At 47.8% G+C, this 18,995-nt stretch overlaps 1 protein-coding gene across 5 annotated transcripts in view; it reads right to left on the bottom strand.

Annotated features, from left to right (window-relative positions):
* Positions 1-1,353: 1,353 nt before the first annotated feature.
* Positions 1,354-18,995, bottom strand: part of fam222aa (family with sequence similarity 222 member Aa) — a 45,462-nt gene continuing 27,820 nt past the window's right edge. For all 5 annotated transcript variants that reach the window (XM_061768223.1, XM_061768224.1, XM_061768222.1 and 2 more), the window contains one exon: positions 1,354-5,322. In XM_061768223.1, the coding sequence (XP_061624207.1) occupies positions 3,887-5,322 (1,436 nt within the window). In that variant the 3' untranslated portion in view covers positions 1,354-3,886. The remainder of the gene's footprint in view (positions 5,323-18,995) is intronic.

Raw genomic sequence — 18,995 nt, 5'->3', positions numbered from 1 at the left:
GCTGAGCCAAAGCCACGCAGCTGATAGGAGCACCGTGCAGGAACACGGCAATTACCCCGATTACTGATGCTTCGAGGCTTTTCTGACCCCCAAAATCCCTCCCCGCATCTCGCTCCCCTCTGAGCTCTGTCACACATAGCACAGGGGCCCCCTCAGCCAAGCGGGGAGCAACCATGTATAATCCAACGGAAAACAAATAACCCCCCCCGCCCCTTCCCCGATCAAACACAGCCAAGCTTTCAAAGCGGGCCGACGAGCCCGGGCGCCGCGCTGCGCTGCCCAGGCTTTCGCCTTCCGCGCCGGCAGTCGTAACCTCTCGGTTTGTTTTAAGTACCGCTGAACCCCGTTGGCCTCGGACGGGGCGGGGGGGATAATGACGTGCCATATGCCGCTCTGCCTCTGCAGCTGAGTGCGCCACGCACGGATCAGCTCAGGCACAAATCAATTTGAAATGTAATTCCATTATCCTAATATGGCCTAAGCGCGCCTTGTCCAAATTGGGAACCTGGATTACAGCACAGGCAAAATGCATTTTATCAACAGGACCTCGTTAATAGTCTGACACGTATAGCCACAAAAGCCAAGTAACTACTTTTTTTTCTAAGTGACTCTTTCCTCTCTAATTACTGTACTCCTCTCCGCACCTTACAGGAAATCCATGACTATTTGAAAAGTCTGTGTGAGCGAATACGCTCCACTGGCACCGTCACCCAATACTCCCATTAGCCTCGAGGACGGCCGCACTGGTGGGAAAGGCCAGACGGCAGAATCTCCGCCGCCTCGGGTGTCGGCTCTTGACTTCAACGTCACGCGACAGGGTTTAGTGCTCGGATGCAGAAGCCAAACGGAGGGGATTTCGGGACGACATGTATCTGTAAATCTGTCCAAATATTTCGACAAGACCGAAAATATGGCAGAATCAGACCACGGCTGGGGCATTAAGCTGTGGAAACAACACGATTTGCTTTTTATTGCAATGTTACGGAGGTTTACTGTGCAAAATACAAGCTGAGGGGCTTGGTGTTCTTTCGGCCATCAGGACCTCAATGACAGCGGTTAGGGTCTATAAGCACCAGAAACTCACATTTGAAGGCTCAGAGTCAAGAATTAGGTCGACATCTCCTTTTTTATTTAGAAGCGATTGGGGATCGTGACTTGAAGACTTTTCTTTGCTATTGCTATTATTAAGTCCATTGCGTGGATCCCTGAGGGATTAAAGAAGACAACTGGAGACTTTTTGTTTTCTGATTGAAAGCATCACCCGTCAAGCCTCTGCTCGAGGTCCCACAAGCTCCAACTTCCCCGTTGACAAAATAACGACGGACGTCAAAGCCAAGATGTGGCCTCTGGATATATTCTTAAAGAAATTTATTTTACACCTCAAAACAAAACAAAACAAAACAAAAAGGATAGGGATTAGGGATGTGGTACATTGGGAATGTATTGACAACTGTAGTTTACATTTTTTTTTTGTGTGTTTTTTTTTTTTTGGTGTAAGCTCAGAGAAAAAAAAAATGTTCATACAGTCATAATAATTGCACTTCATAAATCTAGACTGATGCCAGTATTTTCCCACAACAAAGCTCCGGCTCTCACTTTATTTAATAAATTGAATTTAGCATTGAAATTCCACTGACAAAAGAAATGCTAATCAAGACCATAGGTCTGCCGCACTGATCCAATTGTTTTCTCTTTCACTTGAATCCCACAAGGCAATAACACATCGCAGTAATTTAAGTGCAGTACATTCAAGGGAATCTCACAGTCATAATAAATATTTCACCGCTCTGAATCATCTAGTTAAGACGGGCCTGAGCTAAATGCATCCCGACCGGGGGCTAAAATGAACAAGGAAAAAGTCATGACCCTTCTCTCATTTCTCATCTGATGCCAGAGGAGAGCAAATGATTGTTTTTGGTTTTTTTGCCCCATATCATCTCTCTCAAAATAGGACTCCCTCGTATCCAAGCTTCCTCTATCGGTAAGATGACACCTGACAGAGAAGGCAGATTTCACAACAACACTTGAAAAGGAGCCAACTACGTCCTCCCGTTAAAAAGGAAGCGAAATCTGCTCAAGAATTCCTGCACATTACTCGGATAGGATTTTATGGGGACTGTCGTCGAAATCTTCAAATGACGCATGGGAAAATAAAAAGTCGGAGGCTTCCGAAGAGCTCCAATGCATACGCAAACACACACATACATTTATCGTCAGGTCGATAACCTCGCAATTCACATTCTTCACTGTAACATTTCATTTTCTGTTTGTTAGGAAAGATTTATTGTTAGGAAGGAGTATTAGGAAGACACAGAAAGACAAAGTCACAATATTACAAAGATGTGCCCTGCCATTGGCCATTGGGCGACCAGTTCCGGGTGTACGCCCGAAGATTGCCGGGATAGGCCCCAGCGGCGCCCGCGACCCGTGTGAGGATAAGCGGAACGCAAGAGACTCTTATTACAAAGGTACCTTCTACAAATATTCAAATGAAATATACATTTCAATCAGTAACTGTGAAAATCTGCCATATATTAGTCAGGCCATAGCAGTCAATATTTGTTAACTTTGGTGATTATTGTCATAATATTATAACTTAACTCTCACAACGTTACGACTTTCTTGTCCTAAAAGCAAGGATTTTCTTTTCTGTGTGGGCCTGATACTCCTTCGTAATTGTGCAGGGTGGGTGAAAAGTCAATTGCTTTGACAATTCTCGGAAATCATTTTAAAACGGATAACATGTTGTTTTGATTTTTGATTTTCCCATTGTCTTATTTCTGGCCAATTTTTCAGATGGCCAGTTACTTGGTCGATGCGGCGGACGCCACCGGTGTTCAAATATGAAGATTTACTTTCATTTTCCCATGTAATAAAGAACAAGTATCATTTGAAGAAGAATAGGGATGACATCACTTTTCGAGTTACATTTCACCCACCCGGCGGTTTCCAGTGTTGGTGAGGAAAAGGAGCGCTCACCAAGCAGGTTCTTACAGAACCAAAGCAGTGACGACGCCTCCGATCAGAACATAAAAAAAAAAAACTGCACATTTTGCTTGAAAAGGAAAAGATTGAAATCATCGAAAACCAAGTTGAAATAAACAAAGCATCAGAGACACTTTGCCCCCATAGCAGCCAATGCATATAATATACCTACAAATATAGAAAACAACACAAAATAGGTTCAAGTTTTTCAAGTTTCTTAAATATATCATATCCAAACTACCCAATTCCAAACTTCAAAGTTAACAAGATTCAAGCAGTGCAATTTATGTATCAATTATAATTATAACAGCAATCATCAATAATAATGTACTATCCTTTCCTAATCAGATGTGATGATTCTTGCGCAGAACACTAGCGTCCTGGCTCTGATTTCACTGAGTCTGTCTTCATCCATCTGCATGTGGTTTTGGATGTGGTGAGCAGCCCTAAACTTTGGTCCCGTGAAGACCGTTGATTTCAGTGACAACCTACACAGTCGCTTCAGTCTTCGTATTTGAAGCGGGGGGGGGGTACATGAAGTGGCGGAAGCACTTCAGAAAGAAAAGAAAACCAAAAAAGAGAGCGAAAAGTGAAACGTTCAGGCAAGTAAAACATAAGCAACACAAAAGGAAACAGGAAGTACAAATAAATCAATGCAAAATTCCTATTGGCAAAGCGCACAATGGATCATCGGGAGAATCTGGAAATTACTACTGCCTTTTCTTATTTGGAATTCTTGAAACCAACCACCGTCGATCGACGACAGCTCTTCTCGCTAAGCTCGCGCGAGCAGCACCTGTTAAAGCCAATCGTCACCCCCACAAAAATGGAATCTGTCCTTTCACTTTCGCAGATTTTCTTTACAAATTCACAACTTGATTCTTGTGATACGGTCGCGCCTCTATCTGTAAACGGGGAGGCGGATGTGTGCGTGCTGGTGGTCCAACAGACGTGGCACCGACACAGTCTCGTAGCCTTTGCCAAGCATCTGCTCCTTTATGCACGGCGGGTGGATGTCGTTGATCAGGTATTCCAGAGACTGCAAGCTGCTGCTCAGCACTGACGTGTTGCACAAGCTCTTGCTGGGCAGGCTGCAACACAGACGGCCTCCGCTGTCGACGGCAGGGTGGTGGTGGTGGTGATAGGGATGGTGCGGGTAGCCCACTTCTCTGTGGCCTGTGGCTGGCCCACCCGTGGAGGAGACCAGAAGCTCCTGAGGGTTGTAGCAGTCACTGTCAGGTGTCACCAGGACACTGTTCCACGGTGGGGCAAAGTACTGACCCACTGAGAAATTCCCATGCATGGCCATGCAGTTCAACGGGGAGGAGCTGACTTTGTCCAGCCCGCTCGCCGTCAGGTGGTAAGGTCTGGACGAGGAGGAGGAGACTTGCCCCGCCAAGATTCCGCCGACCGGAATGCAGCTTTCAGGGGACTTGCTGATGGCCCCTCCCCCTCCGCTGCCCCCGCTGTACATTCGTAGCACTGCCTGTTGTTGCTGCTGCTGTTGTTGCTGCTGCTGCTGCTGCTTCTGCCAGAGGATGTAATCCATACCGTCTGCGTAAACCCCGTTCTTCACCGCCTCGGTGTTTTGAGCCGGCAGCCCTTGGCCCGCGTACACCATGTTGGCCTGCGGACCAAGTCCCACCAGGTAACCGCCGCCCGAGGAGCTAGAGGAGACCCCCATGACAGTGGTGCCCTGCTTGGAGGGACTGGAATTGGAAGGTGGCGCCCCTTGACACACCTGCTGCAGAGCCTGGGCTTGGCAATGCTGGTTGATCTGGTAAATGATGCTCTGGATGGAGGGGAGGTTGGACTGTGCGGGGAGAGGCAGGCCACGCCCCCCTGTTACAGGAATCACTGAGCCAGCTACAGTGACATTGGGGGGTACTGACAACCCAGGGCCTTCTGGAGGCTTTGCGGGCCCCGTTTGATATCCCATCTGGCTCAGGCCAGTGACTAAAGTGCTACTACTAGGTGGGTATGGGGCAACCGCAATGTGGGCCGGAGAGAGCTTAGTCCGTCTGCCTTCGGAGTTCTTGAGAACACCTTTTGCTGAGACAAAGGTGGCGGTGGACGATGATGACGGGGAGGAAGAGGACTTGACAATGGCAAGCAGGCCATGGTAGCCCCCAGTGTGGAAGTGTGGATAGGGGCTGTAGCGTTGGCCGGTGGTGTCATATCCATTTACAGTCCGGTTAAGGTGCTTGTGCTGGGGAACCCTGATGTTGGTCGGGAAGATCTTGATGGACAGAGGGCTGTTGGCCGTCTTCTGAGCGTAGGCATCGAGTTCTGCCGCGGTGGGGTAGCGAGGCGAATGTGTAGGCACCACCAGGTCACCTGTGGGTTGGAAAAAAAGAGAGGAAACAATGAGTGAGATTTAACTCCACGGTGACCATTTTGAATTACTGCACTAGGGCAAACTAGAAATGAGTTCCAACCGAAGAAAAAAACCCCACCGTCATTTGCATATTATGATCAATGTTTTCCATGTTCCGTCGCAACACTCCTCCATTGGAGATTTCTTTCTTTCCATCTTATTTGAACTCCCTAGCCGAGTGGATCTTTTTAAAAACTAATTCTGTCAAAAGCCCGGAACCTTAGGCGGTGTTAAATCTGTGCATTGTGAAATTAATTTGAACTCTCTTTAGCAATGAATTAGGTTAGCCTCGGATACTAAGCATGGAGGGAGTGGATCAAAGCTTATTTAATTGGAGTAGCACATTTGAGAATTGTAAGTGGTTCACTTCTGAACGATATGAACAGGCCCAGTTGGAACTTCTATGGTGTGTCATTCTGGCAGATGACACTCGCTGGCCACAACTTTAGGTACACATGCGCAATCGAATAAGATTCAATATCCCGTATCAAAATCTTTGCCTTTAGACATAATTAGCGATTTTGATTTGTACCGTCGCTAATAAAACACAATTGTATATTGCTGTGGTTGTAGTGTAATTTGCAGTGGTGTAGAACTGAGACCAAGCACCCATTTTTGGACTACTTAAGGGCCATCTTCTCCCCTGTGCGGTAGTCAGAAAAGACGGGCAGCTGCGCGTTTTTCTGGCTCTGCACATTCTACCGTCACATCAAATCTGACATTTACGCACCCTCGTGCCAGCTACGCACTCTAGTGTGGTATATTTTCCAAATGGAACTATATGTGCCCTGCAATTGGCTGGAAACCAGTTCAGGGTGTACCCCGCCTCTGGCCCAAGTCAGCCGAGGTAGGTGCCAGCACGCCCGCAACCTGAGTGAGCAGAAGCTGTGCCTAAAATGGTTGGTTGGTTGGTTGGATGGATGGATGGATGGATGGATGGATGGATTTCCATGGCATTCAGATGTCTCAGAAAAACTCCAGGTTCCAGGAACTACAACTAGCCTCAGACTTCAACGAGTCATGCCTCTTTGGTGGTTGGGAGCCTCTTGCGCAAGGTGCCAGAAGTCGTTGCTGGAGAATGCACAGACCTTGAAGGTGCGCTAGCACCTTATGCAAAATATTAGAAACTGATAGGATGGAGTACAGTGACACCACAGCAAATTAAAACCATAAAAAAAGTGACAAAAATTGAACAAACAAAAAATAAGACCGAAATTGCCACAATGAAATACAACAAATAGAAATATAAAGACTAGAAAAGAAAACTGCCTGGCGGAGCGTCTTCAGTAAATGCTCCGTGGTGTTTGCAATATGAAACGCTCCAATTCCAGAAATTCAATTCAGCAGCCAAGGCGGTGACTGTGAATAGCAATGACCCTTGTTCAATGAGGCACAGCTCAAGGTGGCAAACAGGAAAATGGCAATTTTTCAGGGAAAAAAAACAAAAACACAAAAAACGTCACATGCCATTGTTTGGGGGCTGGTCAAGGAGGTGAGGGGCCATGTTGAGATTGGTTTTAAACAACATTATTCAGGCAATTTCATGGCTACTTAGCCCGGTGCAACAAAAAGTGTGTGCGTGTGCGTGTGCGTGTGCGTTTGGGGGAGGGGAACTGAATTTACAAGTGATACATCAGCTGCCACAAATGACTTGCGACCCCTTCATAAATATATATATTTTTGATGCAAAAGGCAAGCAGACACACATACAAATCAAGTGGCATGACTGCGCTGTCAGCAACCCAAAGAGTGCGTTGCGTGCAGGTTGCAGACTGTGACTACGACTCACAGTCCATTTCCTTTCCAATTGCAAAATCATTTAACAAAAGATTCCACAGCCAAATAGCCTCAATCCTCATTCCTGGGCTTCCATTACAGATAGCGCGGGGAGTTCATTTCAACGACCCAATAGGTCTGCAACTGTGACAATGATTCAATCTACAAGATCCAAGTCATAAAAGAAATACATTTGGAACTGAACTGTGAACATCCCGAGCTGAATTTAGTGCATGACCCAATCCTCCTTCTAATCTGGAATCCCGATATTCAAATTACGTTGTGTCAAATCTGCTTTTTTGTTTTTGTTTTTGTTTTTTTCCCCCCATAATGATTAGAAATCTAAAAGTAATAGCGCCATCTGAAGGGGCGGAGTCCAGTGTGCCAGGCCGGCCCGGCTTGGACCGACCTCGATGAGGTAGCGCTCGGCTTCCCGGGCGACGTCGCCGCCAGACGCTTTGATGCTCTCGCTCACAGTGGAAAACTGACAAGACTTGTTTGCTTTGCTCTGAAGAGGAAAAACACGCTCATTTCAAAGCCCGTTGCTGGGCCACATGCAAATGGGAGGCAGCCCTTTTTTTCTGATCTTCTTTACATGAGGGGGGGGAACCCATCTTTGATCACCACATGGTCCAAATGAGGAAAGATTCTTGGCTTTCAGGCATATCAAGGGCCTCGTGTCCTGCTGCCCTGACGAGCCCCGAGCTGCATTATGCCCATCATTCCGCCTAATTACTGCCTCGTGAGAGGAAAAAGTATATTTAAAAAAAAATGGTGGCTAATAGCAAGGGTGGCTAATTCTTTGCCTTCACACAGACAGACCGAGTTTGCGTTTCTTCCAAAAGTGAGCCTAAAGCCCCCTCTCCCTCTGTCTTTTCCCAGCCTGGCCCTTGTTTGTCAATAGGCAGAGACTTTGGCACACCAAGCTGGCATCAAAGGGCTTCACACTTCACGGGCCACAGGGATTAGAGGCCTTTCAGGCCTACAAAAGCCATCTCGGCTCCACAAAGGCTTCCGGTTATTAGAAATCACAGGCAGAGAGGAAGAAGAGGGGCTGGGGGAGCTAAATGAGCATCTGGATGCTTCTGATTCCAGCGACCTTTTTTGGTTTTTGCCTTCCGAAAAGTCGATTAGCCTGGGTCGTAATGTCGCTCGCCTAGGCACAGTTTCATAGGTCCGCGTGTCTCTTTTCTCCAGCGGCAGGAAGTCTGTTGTTATGTTGGCGCCGTGTGACTTATGGGTTCAGTTTGCAGCGGATCCTAGCGAAGAGCAGCAGCAGCCGCCCCGCAGATGGTGCTTGCTGATAAAAACCCCCTCCGAGTGGCAGCTTGCACCTCCTTTGTGTGCACCCTCACCTCGTCGCAACAAGGTAGGGGCTTTTCCCGCACCTGTGCATGCAAATACCACGCGTGAAAGCAGGAAAACAAGTCGCGCAAACAACACTCACCCACTCACACGCACAAACCTGCATCTGCTCTTGTGTGTGTGTGTGTCTCATTTGACATCAGTGAAGCATGTTGTTATCCTCCGCTCTGCGCTCTCTCATGAAATGTAGGGCAGGGACAACAACAGGTGCCTGCAATGCCTCCTGGGCTAAATGCTTCACACTCGCTTCATTTCGACATGCGACAGCCTTGTAAGGATTAATTATTTCCCTTGAGGATGAAAAAGAATGTGCCTTTTTCCCCCCTTCCTGAGATGATGTGCCTTCAAAATGCTTACAGGAAAAGGAGTAAGAAACTTTAAAAAGTAGTGTAAATAAACAAAGAATATGAGCAAACTGCATAGAAGCTCAGATACAAGTGCAGGCAGACACGCATGTATTAGGGGCAATCACGTGCCGGGGAGCCGAGAGGGCAAGAGAGGCAATTAACGGGCTGACCTTCGTCCTTAATAATCCGATGGCTGGCACACAATGCCCGTGTGTCAGGGCAGCACATCTCTAAATGCCACCCCTCATTAGCACGACGCACGCGGCGAGCGCGGCTATCTGTGCAGCGTTCTACTCTGCAGCTGTCAGACAGGCACACGGAGAGCGGGCTTGGGGTAACGTGGCAGCACGGGGCTGCGATATGATCTGGAAGTCCCATTCCACCGGGAGGACGGCCACTCTCATTTCTCTCCCTTTTTGATTGGCATGGAGCTCCCCAAGCGCAACGTCCTCGGTGTACCCGGTGCTGTCACCGTGATTGCCCGTGTGTGCGTGTGTGTCCGTGTGTGTCTGGAGAAGAGGGTGCTCGATTCTTAACACTCAATTAACACTCCTTTAATTAGCCGGCAGTACATTTTGAATTCTGATGAACTAATTTTCTCGGCGTGTGCGTGCAGGGGGGAGGCCTGCTAAAGACGAGGTCCATTGGGTGCAAAACAGCAATAAAGAGGGAACTGCTTAGATTAGACTGTGACCAAAAAAAAAAAGCCATTCAATTCTTTGGAGCGAGGGGTCAAATTGTGTTGATCACACCAAGACGAAAGCAGATGGCGAGTGTGTGAGGGAGGGGGGGCAGTCGGCTAAGGTGGAGAGGGGGAGGCAGGTATGGCAGATAGGGAGCTGCATCCGATCCAGAGGAGCACCAGAATGCCTTGCATTTTCATTCAGAGGTTGAAATAAGCAACTACCTAAAATGCCCTCGCTGAAAAGGATTGAAGTTTAGGGTGTTCAACAATTCTGGAAAAGTTTCTTCTTGTTAGCATTTCCTTCCTCGCTTCTGCAAAGGCGATCTCTTCACACACTTTGATCCCAGTGGCCCAAATTGCTTGCTTAGATGAAGGGAGGAGACTGTTTGCTTGACTTGCAATTAAGATTTGACAGGAAAGATGATGGCTAACAGCACTCTACTGGCAGAAATGATTAGCACTACTACTAAGAACAACAACCAATGACTCAAGAATATTGCTGATTACATTTGTTTTAACAGGCATTGCTGTGTGCTGTGTGTGTATATTGGAATATTTTGAAGCGTAGCACGGTGTCACTCTTCTGTCTTCCATTTCTTTGGTTTGTGTTAGCCCGGAAAGCACGATTTGGCAATTTATCAACATTTTATAAAAAAATACGTCAATCATACAATGATTTTCGCTGTTTGCTGCCCGGTCCCCTATCTCCAGCAAATAGCCGGGGGCCATTGTAGTTCATTGTCCGGCAACATCGTAAACCGAGGAACTCCTGCATTATTATACATTTTTGTTTTCATGGCTGTTTGCAACCCACCCAAAATGGGTCACCACCCGCCACTTCACTGATTTAAAGGACTGCTAGGACCGAATAGGGATCGTTCACTTTACGTCTTCCGCTGGAGTCCATCCCAAATTGAGCGAGTGTCATGACAATGACTTATTTAAAATGTGGCTTTTCACGGCGACTGTAGCCAAGGTGACACATTTGGCTGATAGGATTATGGTCTGTACGACACTCCGGCCTCGCCTCGTTTGCTGCTGGGAGGAAGAGGCAGAGGCAGCGTGGCATCCTGAACAATACCTGCCTTGTGCTAATGGAGGTGTCATCTGGCACAGGCCTGATTAGTCAGCGATTACAGCGAGGCCTCGATTGCCGTGACAACTGCCGCAAACACAATGGCCTTGATAGAGCCAGCTGTTTGGTCCTCTGCAATTAACCTCACATCCCACTCGTCTCCGGCAGTGCGCTGCCTCTAATTGACTATTGCGCATACAAAGCAGGGGCTGCGGGGCCAGACCCCTGGACGCCGACCCCCCCCGCGCCCCACCCCTCGGCCGCGACGGAGATGATAATAATAGAGGCGTCACGTGGACTCCAGTCAGTCAATCAAAGCCTCAGAGCCCCACAGGAGCTTCCTGAGGAGTGGGAGAGCAGAGGAAGCACATGTATGAGGCCGAGATAGAGCGCCCTCCTAGGAAGGGTGGGGGGGGGGGGGGTGGGTGTTGGGGCTTGGGGGGTGCTTATAGTATGTGTGTGTGTGTTGTAGACAAGTTGAATATGCCTTCAGTCAAAGTACTAATCAATTCAAGTGCATGTGAGGAAACCCTGCTGCTTGCGATATATCAGAAAAGCCATTTTTGGGAGCACTCATCTCTCCCACTGTTCATCTCAAGGTTGATTTTCTGGAAGAAAAAAAAAAATCAAGGCAATTATTTGTCAGGCCTCTGTTATCTATAATTGCAAAGATAAAAATCAAACCGCAATGATTTCTCTGTGGATAGAGCTGTCTGAATTCACAGCTGCTTATGTCATCATAATCTTCATTGTCTGCACCTTACTCCACTCTGCCTGCGCTCAGTTGGGAATATTCATTATTGAGGAGGCTGAATTATCGATGGAATGTTTCTGCCGCACGCCTAATAAGAGGAATATTAAGCATGTTATGTGAATGCATCTACATGTGGATGGAAATGGGAGCTTACTTTTCAGAAAGTGAGTGTCAAACTGTAATCATATCGTTCTTTCCGACTATGTTTCCAGCATGTTACACGGTGCAAAGAGGATCGTGACAATGTTAAAGTGACTTGCACACTGCTCGTCACAAGCGCGCACACACATGGCATGATGTCAAAATTGGATTGAATAATTAACAGAGATTTTGTTCTTTTTTTTGTGGTTTAAATCTTGGACAAAACATCCAAATCTAATCTTTCATTTCGCTGAAGCCCCTCTCATATCAGATGTAATCTATTTCCTGCACAAACAGAGAGAAGAGAAGAACAAAACAAACAGGGAGCCTAATTATGGCGCTCCTTTAAAACAGACTCCATCCAACGTGAGGTCCGAGAAGCGGTCGTTATTAATAGTGACTGAGAGGAGGACTACAGTACCAGTGAGGTATTGCACAAGAAAATATGCACAGGTTCTACGCTGATGCTCCCACATGAACCAGAGGGACACAAGTATGAAGACATCCCTAATAATCAAGGGCCGGACGAGCCTCCTCAAGACTCCCCGTGACCGGAAAAGTCATGCAAATCCTTTTGGTCGAGTCCAATATAGCGGGCAGCTTTCTCTGAATTTGGTGTGCAAGCCTTAAAAAGATTCCCCAGACACGTACTCCAACACCTTGCGGCTCATTAACTCATACAGGTTCCCTCCGAGGACAAGCGAAACCAATAGGAGGCTGCCATGTCGAAATGTTCTCTCCAGAATTTCTCTCTGAAGCCAGATGTCGCTGGATCAGCCATAGAAATGAATGAGTTTGGCTCACGCACCTTCCTGACTGACCTGTCAGGCAAATTGCTGGGAAAGGACCGTTGTGGCTCCCACATCCCCTTGTTTGGGAATTGCTGATAACCTTCAAAAGCTAAATACAGTACACATTCTCCCAAGCTAAACGTCCAGTGGATTAGAGGAGAAAAGCAGGTGGCTCCAAAGAGGGACAAATCTCAGTGCAGTTGCCCTCTCTGACCCAAAAAGCTTTGTAATTACAAACAGTGGAAATTCTTCCTTCACGTCTCTTGATCGTCTCAGTTCTCTCTCTCTCTGTTTTCATCCTTTTTGCTTTCCTCTATCCGTCTCTTCTCTGCTTGTCTCTCCAGGCTCCATCCCTTCTCCTCTGTCTTTTCCATCTCGCTCTCTGAGTAAGTGAGTTTCATCCGGGGTGCTTGCCGGGCAAAATCACCCCGGGGTGAACACTTTATTATCTGTAGTCAAAGCGTCACCGCAAATACCATTCTACACACACAAGTGTCACTTTCCATTTGTCCACACTCTGGCTGCATTAGCCGGCCCAGGGCCTTGTGTCTCCAGCAGAAGAAAGCTAACAGCGTGGGAAAGCACTCGTCCTGCATTCCTGCCCCGTTGACAGCCCCCACGGCCGACCTGCTGCCGCTCTCTTGAGAATTAAAACAGTAACCACAACACAAATCTGACATTGAGCGAGATAGTTTGTGAAATGACAAATAGGGGAGGATAGTTTGCCATCTTGTGATCTTTGTTATCATGAATGAGCTCACGGCAGGTGTGAAAGAGGGCTAAACAAAGGAGGCCCTCTGGTTGAAGCCGCAAGGGTTAATTAGTGATGATCACGAAAAACCGCAGCAGTCGTTTGAGCCACGGCGGAATGCGGCACCCGCGTCGGGGCCTTTTGTGGCACACCCGTGTGCGAAATCAACTAAGGACTGGAACATTACGTGTTTACCACAAAATACACACCGAGCTTAGTAAACACGTGGGTAAAATAGTGAGGGTGGCTTAAAAAAAAGCTCTTTCCGTGTCCGATAGTTGAGCCAGAATAGTTCACGGATGAGAAAAAACATGTTCTCCACTAAAAAGCGCTCTGTTTAATAATGAGGTCTGGCTTTAGATGCGGTTTGCCCTCCGGCCTGCCCGGGCCACCCTCATTGTGCACATTGCACGGCTTTATCAGCAAATACCCCGAGTCAGCACGAGCAGCAGGGTGGTTATGCGTTGCGACTGGCGCACCAGCCGATATTGTCATGTGCGATTAGGCCCGCGCTCGTGAGCCTGTGAACTCATTCCTGTGGCGTCCAAGTCAAACGCGCCCCCTTTATTTCCCGACACTTCTATCCGCCGCTCCTGTGCACTTTCCCGTTTAACGCGATATAACGTCTCTAAACCCGGCGAAGAGCTGAGCTGAAGTGATAAAGACTCCGCAACAGGTCAGAGTGATGCAATTTTAAACAATATTTCCTTCAAAATAGTCAGACAAAGTCAAAGCTAGCCTCTGAAGGTTCATTTGTCACCTCGGCAGATGACAGGGTGGCTGACAGGTGGCAATGAGGTGATATTCAACCTTATGAGCACGGCACAGAGTTTTAGATAGCTTTCCTGCTGCCCTTTCTTTCGGAAAATATACTATAGTGTGACACGGTTCTCTCAAAGGGCTCCATGTACCGCCAAGAGCAGTAGCATTTACAACACAAACACACAAACACAGAGGTCTGGAATAAAAGACCCGAGAGATAGCCGTTGTACGCGCCCAGAAAAATAAGAAAGGAAGCAGAGCTGAGGAAAAAAAGGCAAAGGAGTTGAGAGTATGATGGGGGGGGGAGGCGAAGGGGGGCTGTGCCGGCCTGTCAAAGCCCAGAAAGTGCTGCTGCGCAGGCCTGCAGGTAAATGGGAGAAGAAAGGCGCCTGCAGGCTGCCTGAGGCAAGCCCGGGCCCTTCTGTTCTATCATTTAACAGACAAGTCGTTCACTGATGCCCAATTAATATTTAACACTGCGCAGACAACGAGGCACTCCACTGCGGTACACATGCCAGGAGGAGGCGGAGAGGAGAGCAGCGGAAAAGAGCCCCTTTTTGACCTTTAACAGTCCTTTATGGCTTCTACTTTGGATTTCAGTTCAAATTGGTCAGGACGAGACGAGACGAGACGAGACGCTCTGCATTTGATGCAGACTGGAAATACAACACAATTGTACGAGTACAATCACATCAAGCCAGGCAGCATGTGAACACTGGACGCTGGATGAGATTACAATGATATATATATATATATTCTTTACAAATAGGGAGCTCAGTTTTGCCAGAGTTAATGTTATGATATTTTACCATTTTCTAAACAATATATGTGTATTACTTCCTAATGAACGCCGTTTGCAATGAACTGTATTACATCCAACGAAGCGTTTTTTTCTAATAATACGGTTACATGAGTTAGTTACCAGATACCGTACAGACTTATACCACCGCGAACTCCAACCACAATAATCACCCGAGTGGAAAATGAGTACGTCTCAGACAGTGTCAATCTTGATACAGCTATTATTTATTGGATCTCATTCGATTATTGAGGCGTACCAAATAATGTGTATCCTGGAACACTAAGATTTAATCACAGTAGGTATCTACTCTGCAATGCCCACAACTCTGGTCTTCATAACACGTGGCAACAAAACCAAAAAACCAAAAGAACAACGAAGGAAAAAAAAAACCCCAGATCCGATTGTCACATTGTGCTGGGGCCCTGTGCGTTTCCGCTCACAACGTCAAACAATACGAAACAAAAGAGTGGAAAGAGATGCCAAAGTGCCCTCCGGTCTCGATCACACATGCGCTCACGTCTGGGCTGCTCTCCCCACGCAATGGCCAGACCTCTTGCAACAACATATCCATCAATATTTACCATGTGTGCGTTTCAATCGAGGCTGCTAGGTTAAATGCACGGCATTACTTACTGAAGTGGAAATAAAGATGTGCAGCTTGAACAACCAAACGGACGTGCTGCTGTGTGCCTTTAATGAAAAACCCCTTCTTTTAAGTTTGGATCTTAAAGTAGTGGCAAGTCCTTTGTATCATTGTATCAATGCAATCATTTTGAAATGATATGTCAGGCATCAACATAGCCGGATCTGGTCATCTCCTGCCACAGAGCCATGTCAAACTCAAGGCCCGCGGGCCAGATCTGACCTGCCACATCATTTCACGTGGCCCGCAAAAGCAAATCATGAGTGCCTGCCTCATGTTTTTCTGTACGCAAATTGCAAATTGAGATATATTACAAGCACGTGACCAAACCGCTTTTTCAAATAACATTGACTTCTGATTTCCAAACTAATTATCCATTCATTTGTTGCGTATTACGTAATAGTATAAGGACGCTTCCATGGTTTACGTGGTTCAATTTGACACCCCTGCCATCGCTGAATGGAGGATATGTCGTGATCATTTTCCTTTGTGGCATTTCAGAATTGTTACCACCAGCATAAAAGATAGATCTCTCCCCGTTGCTTCTCATTTTGCCTGCGCCTCCTCGTCACGGTTACGCGCAGCGGCGCCTTTTAGACGTGCTGCTTAAAGATGCAAAATCAGCCATCGCAACTCATCTCAGGTTTGCTAAATCACATTGCACGTGCCAACTTCATCTAGGCAGACGCAATCCTGGGTGTGCCCGGTTAGTAGGGCGGCTTCTGCATCCGTTTGCACGAGCAGTCAACTTTGCCCTTGTTTTTACACGCGCGAACCTTTAGTGACGTCTCAGTGTATCGTTTACCGTGTGAAAGCAAAGGACTGGGGACACTCTGCCCTCTCACTTCCCACCAGCCTCTCTGGCAGGCACAGACAGAGGGCGGTGATGCCTGTACCTGCAAGGATGCCCAAATGCCAGCTCGCTTTGGAACTAGCGCGCTCTTTTTTCAATCCAGTTCCCGCCGTGAGCACAGCGACAGCAGAGCCCCTCTTCCTCGAGCTCACCTCCCATGGCAGTAAGATTGCTTCACCCCCTGCGCTCACAGCAGAAGGCAAGAGGGCAGAGCGAAGGCAAAGCGCGGTGGGTCACCACCAGCCGGAAACGCTCCTCTGTGCGCCAGCGCTGAGATGGCGAGAGGCTACACGGGGCGTGACGGACGACTACGGCCGGTCACGTGGCTGCTCCTCTAAATGCTCAGAATTTTTTAATCCATCCATCCATCCATCCATTTTCTGAGCCGCTTCTCCTCACTAGGGTCGCGGGCGTGCTGGAGCCTATCCCAGCTGTCATCGGGCAGGAGGCGGGGTACACCCTGAACTGGTTGCCAGCCAATCGCAGGGCACATCGAAACAAACAACCATTCGCACTCACAGTCATGCCTACGGGCAATTTAGAGTCTCCAATTAATGCATGTTTTTGGGATGTGGGAGGAAACCGGAGTGCCCGGAGAAAACCCACGCAGGCACGGGGAGAACATGCAAACTCCACACAGGCGGGGACGGGGATTGAACCCCGCACCTCAGAACTGTGAGGCTGACGCTCTAACCAGTCGGCCACCGTGCCGCCCAGAATTTTTTAATATGATGAAATTGTGATAGACACATACGAAACGCTCGAGCAAGCACAGAGATTCCCCCGCAATGAGATTGCATAAGTAGGCGTCCAAGAAAAGAGGTCGTCCGTGGATAGCTGTCAATCACCTTTCACAATGAAAAATACTTCATGACCTGCTGCAATAATCAGAATGCCTACGCGGACACTCTGTAGAATTCCAAATGGGACGTGGAAAGAGGATGGTTCAGTCAGTGGGAAAAGGTCAAGTACATGCAGATTTTTTTTGGAACCCTTTCCCTCAATTCTGCATAGGAGACAGGAAGGAGCGAGAAAAGGGGCCGCTGCAGCGTGTGTAGAATGAAGCAGAGGCAATCGACGATACTGGAACGTGCGCACCGAACAGGCTAGGCTAATGCTAGCGTGCGTGTTGATTTTGTCATTTCCAGCTATCGACCCTTAATTGTTACAATAGTTGCAGGGCTGTCAAATGAACGGCACGCGGGTCAGAAACGGCCCGTCGGTGGGGACAACTGCTGTTGTTGTTGTTGCTAAATTTGTCTACTGGAGGGCGTAATGACGACCCGTCACCAAAATCGGAGGAAGCCTTGTGACTCTGAGCTCACCACGCTGCTCTGTCAACAGTTCAAGTGGAGTCATCAAAATATTAGCATATACAGTACAGTATATATAAAAGTATGAGCATATATCATTTTTACCCAGCGTCTCCTTTTCCCGCACAGGCATGTGCTTGACTTGTCCAGTATTTTTAAGTGGATTTCTGTGTGGCAGTAATCCAAAAGGAGTACCTATTCATTTGAAAACCAAAATAAAATGACCATTTCTTATGAAATGACATCAAATTGGGGTGAATGTGGCTCGTGAACCGAAAGGAATTTGACACCTCTGAGCGAAGCGATGACAAATGTATTCGACCAATAAGAAACTAGCAGTGGCGGATTTCACCGATATGGTATCGCCCTGGCACTCTTGAAACCAATCAGCGCCAACGGAAATGTGGCAATAGCGAGTAGAGCCTTATTGAGCCTAGTAGCCAATCAGCCAGCGTTGTTATTTCTGCTGCTATGGTGACCGCCTATTAATATTCGACTGGAAAGGAAAGGCCGACATCATAGCACTCCACACGATAGACTGCAGTTCTATAAGCTTTCCGACTTCTCTGTTGTGTCTCTTACACCAAATGAAATGAGATAAGCTCAGGTCACAGGGGGTCATCGTGACCATTCATTTGTCCCAGTTAGCTACAAGCAAAGCAACCGTCCAGCATCTCCGGCTTACCCGCCTGCAGAGGAACGGGGCTATTAGGACGATCCCCAGGTGAACCTCCACGCTGTGTCCCGAGGCCGTGTGATTGTCTCTGTCCGTCAATCTGGAGAAGGTTTGAACCTGGCTTGACACGGCACGAAGCGCGGATATCAGGCCTTCTGGGAACGTCTCATCTACACCTGGCTGATTGGCACGCCAGGCCTCGCGGCTGGTGTCACAGGAGGTTACTGCTGCATGTGCGCTCCATCTTCCCTTCGACTGTGTAAGCGTGCGTACGTGCAAATCTGGACTTTCATAGCGGTTGATTAAATGGATTTAACTAGGATTAAACTGTTCTTTCCAATTTGATTTCACTACACACACACGCCCACACAGCTTTCCAAATAAAGGTTAGATAACTGGCCGAAGCACTCCTTTACAAGAGATTTAAGAAAATAGCTCTCTCCCCCAAACCTGCGGCGACATCCGAGTTTGACCACAAATCACCACATAATTAAACCAGCAAATGGAAAACATGACAAGATAATACTTTCGGAAATAGCCAGATCCCCCATTGAACTGTCATGCAAGATTCTGAACCAGTTCTTTTTCTGTAGCTGACATGTGGCAGCGTAATTGCTGTCTGGGCCAGAGAGGGGGCAGGTGGCGGTTGTGTGGGGGGCCAGCTCTGTCAGTGTTACTCATCACTCGAGTGGAGACCTTCCCTTCCCTTCCCTTCCCTTTCCGCTCATGCTCCCCCTCTGCTCCTCTCAGACCTCCAGAGCCACAGCGGAGCGCCGCGATGAAGGAAGAGTAACGTTGGGGAGGGTTGCCTCCGGTGGACGAGCGCGTCCGGGGTCACTTGCTGCTATTCACCTCTCTCCCCCTGTGTGGCCTCTCTCTGTTTCTCTCGATTTTCCTCT

This window comes from Phyllopteryx taeniolatus, chromosome 3, assembly GCF_024500385.1.
Source record: "Phyllopteryx taeniolatus isolate TA_2022b chromosome 3, UOR_Ptae_1.2, whole genome shotgun sequence".
NCBI classification, from domain to species: Eukaryota; Metazoa; Chordata; class Actinopteri; order Syngnathiformes; family Syngnathidae; genus Phyllopteryx; species Phyllopteryx taeniolatus.
Note: the sequence above shows the minus strand (reverse complement) of the source record. Positions and strands in the feature narration are given on the sequence as shown.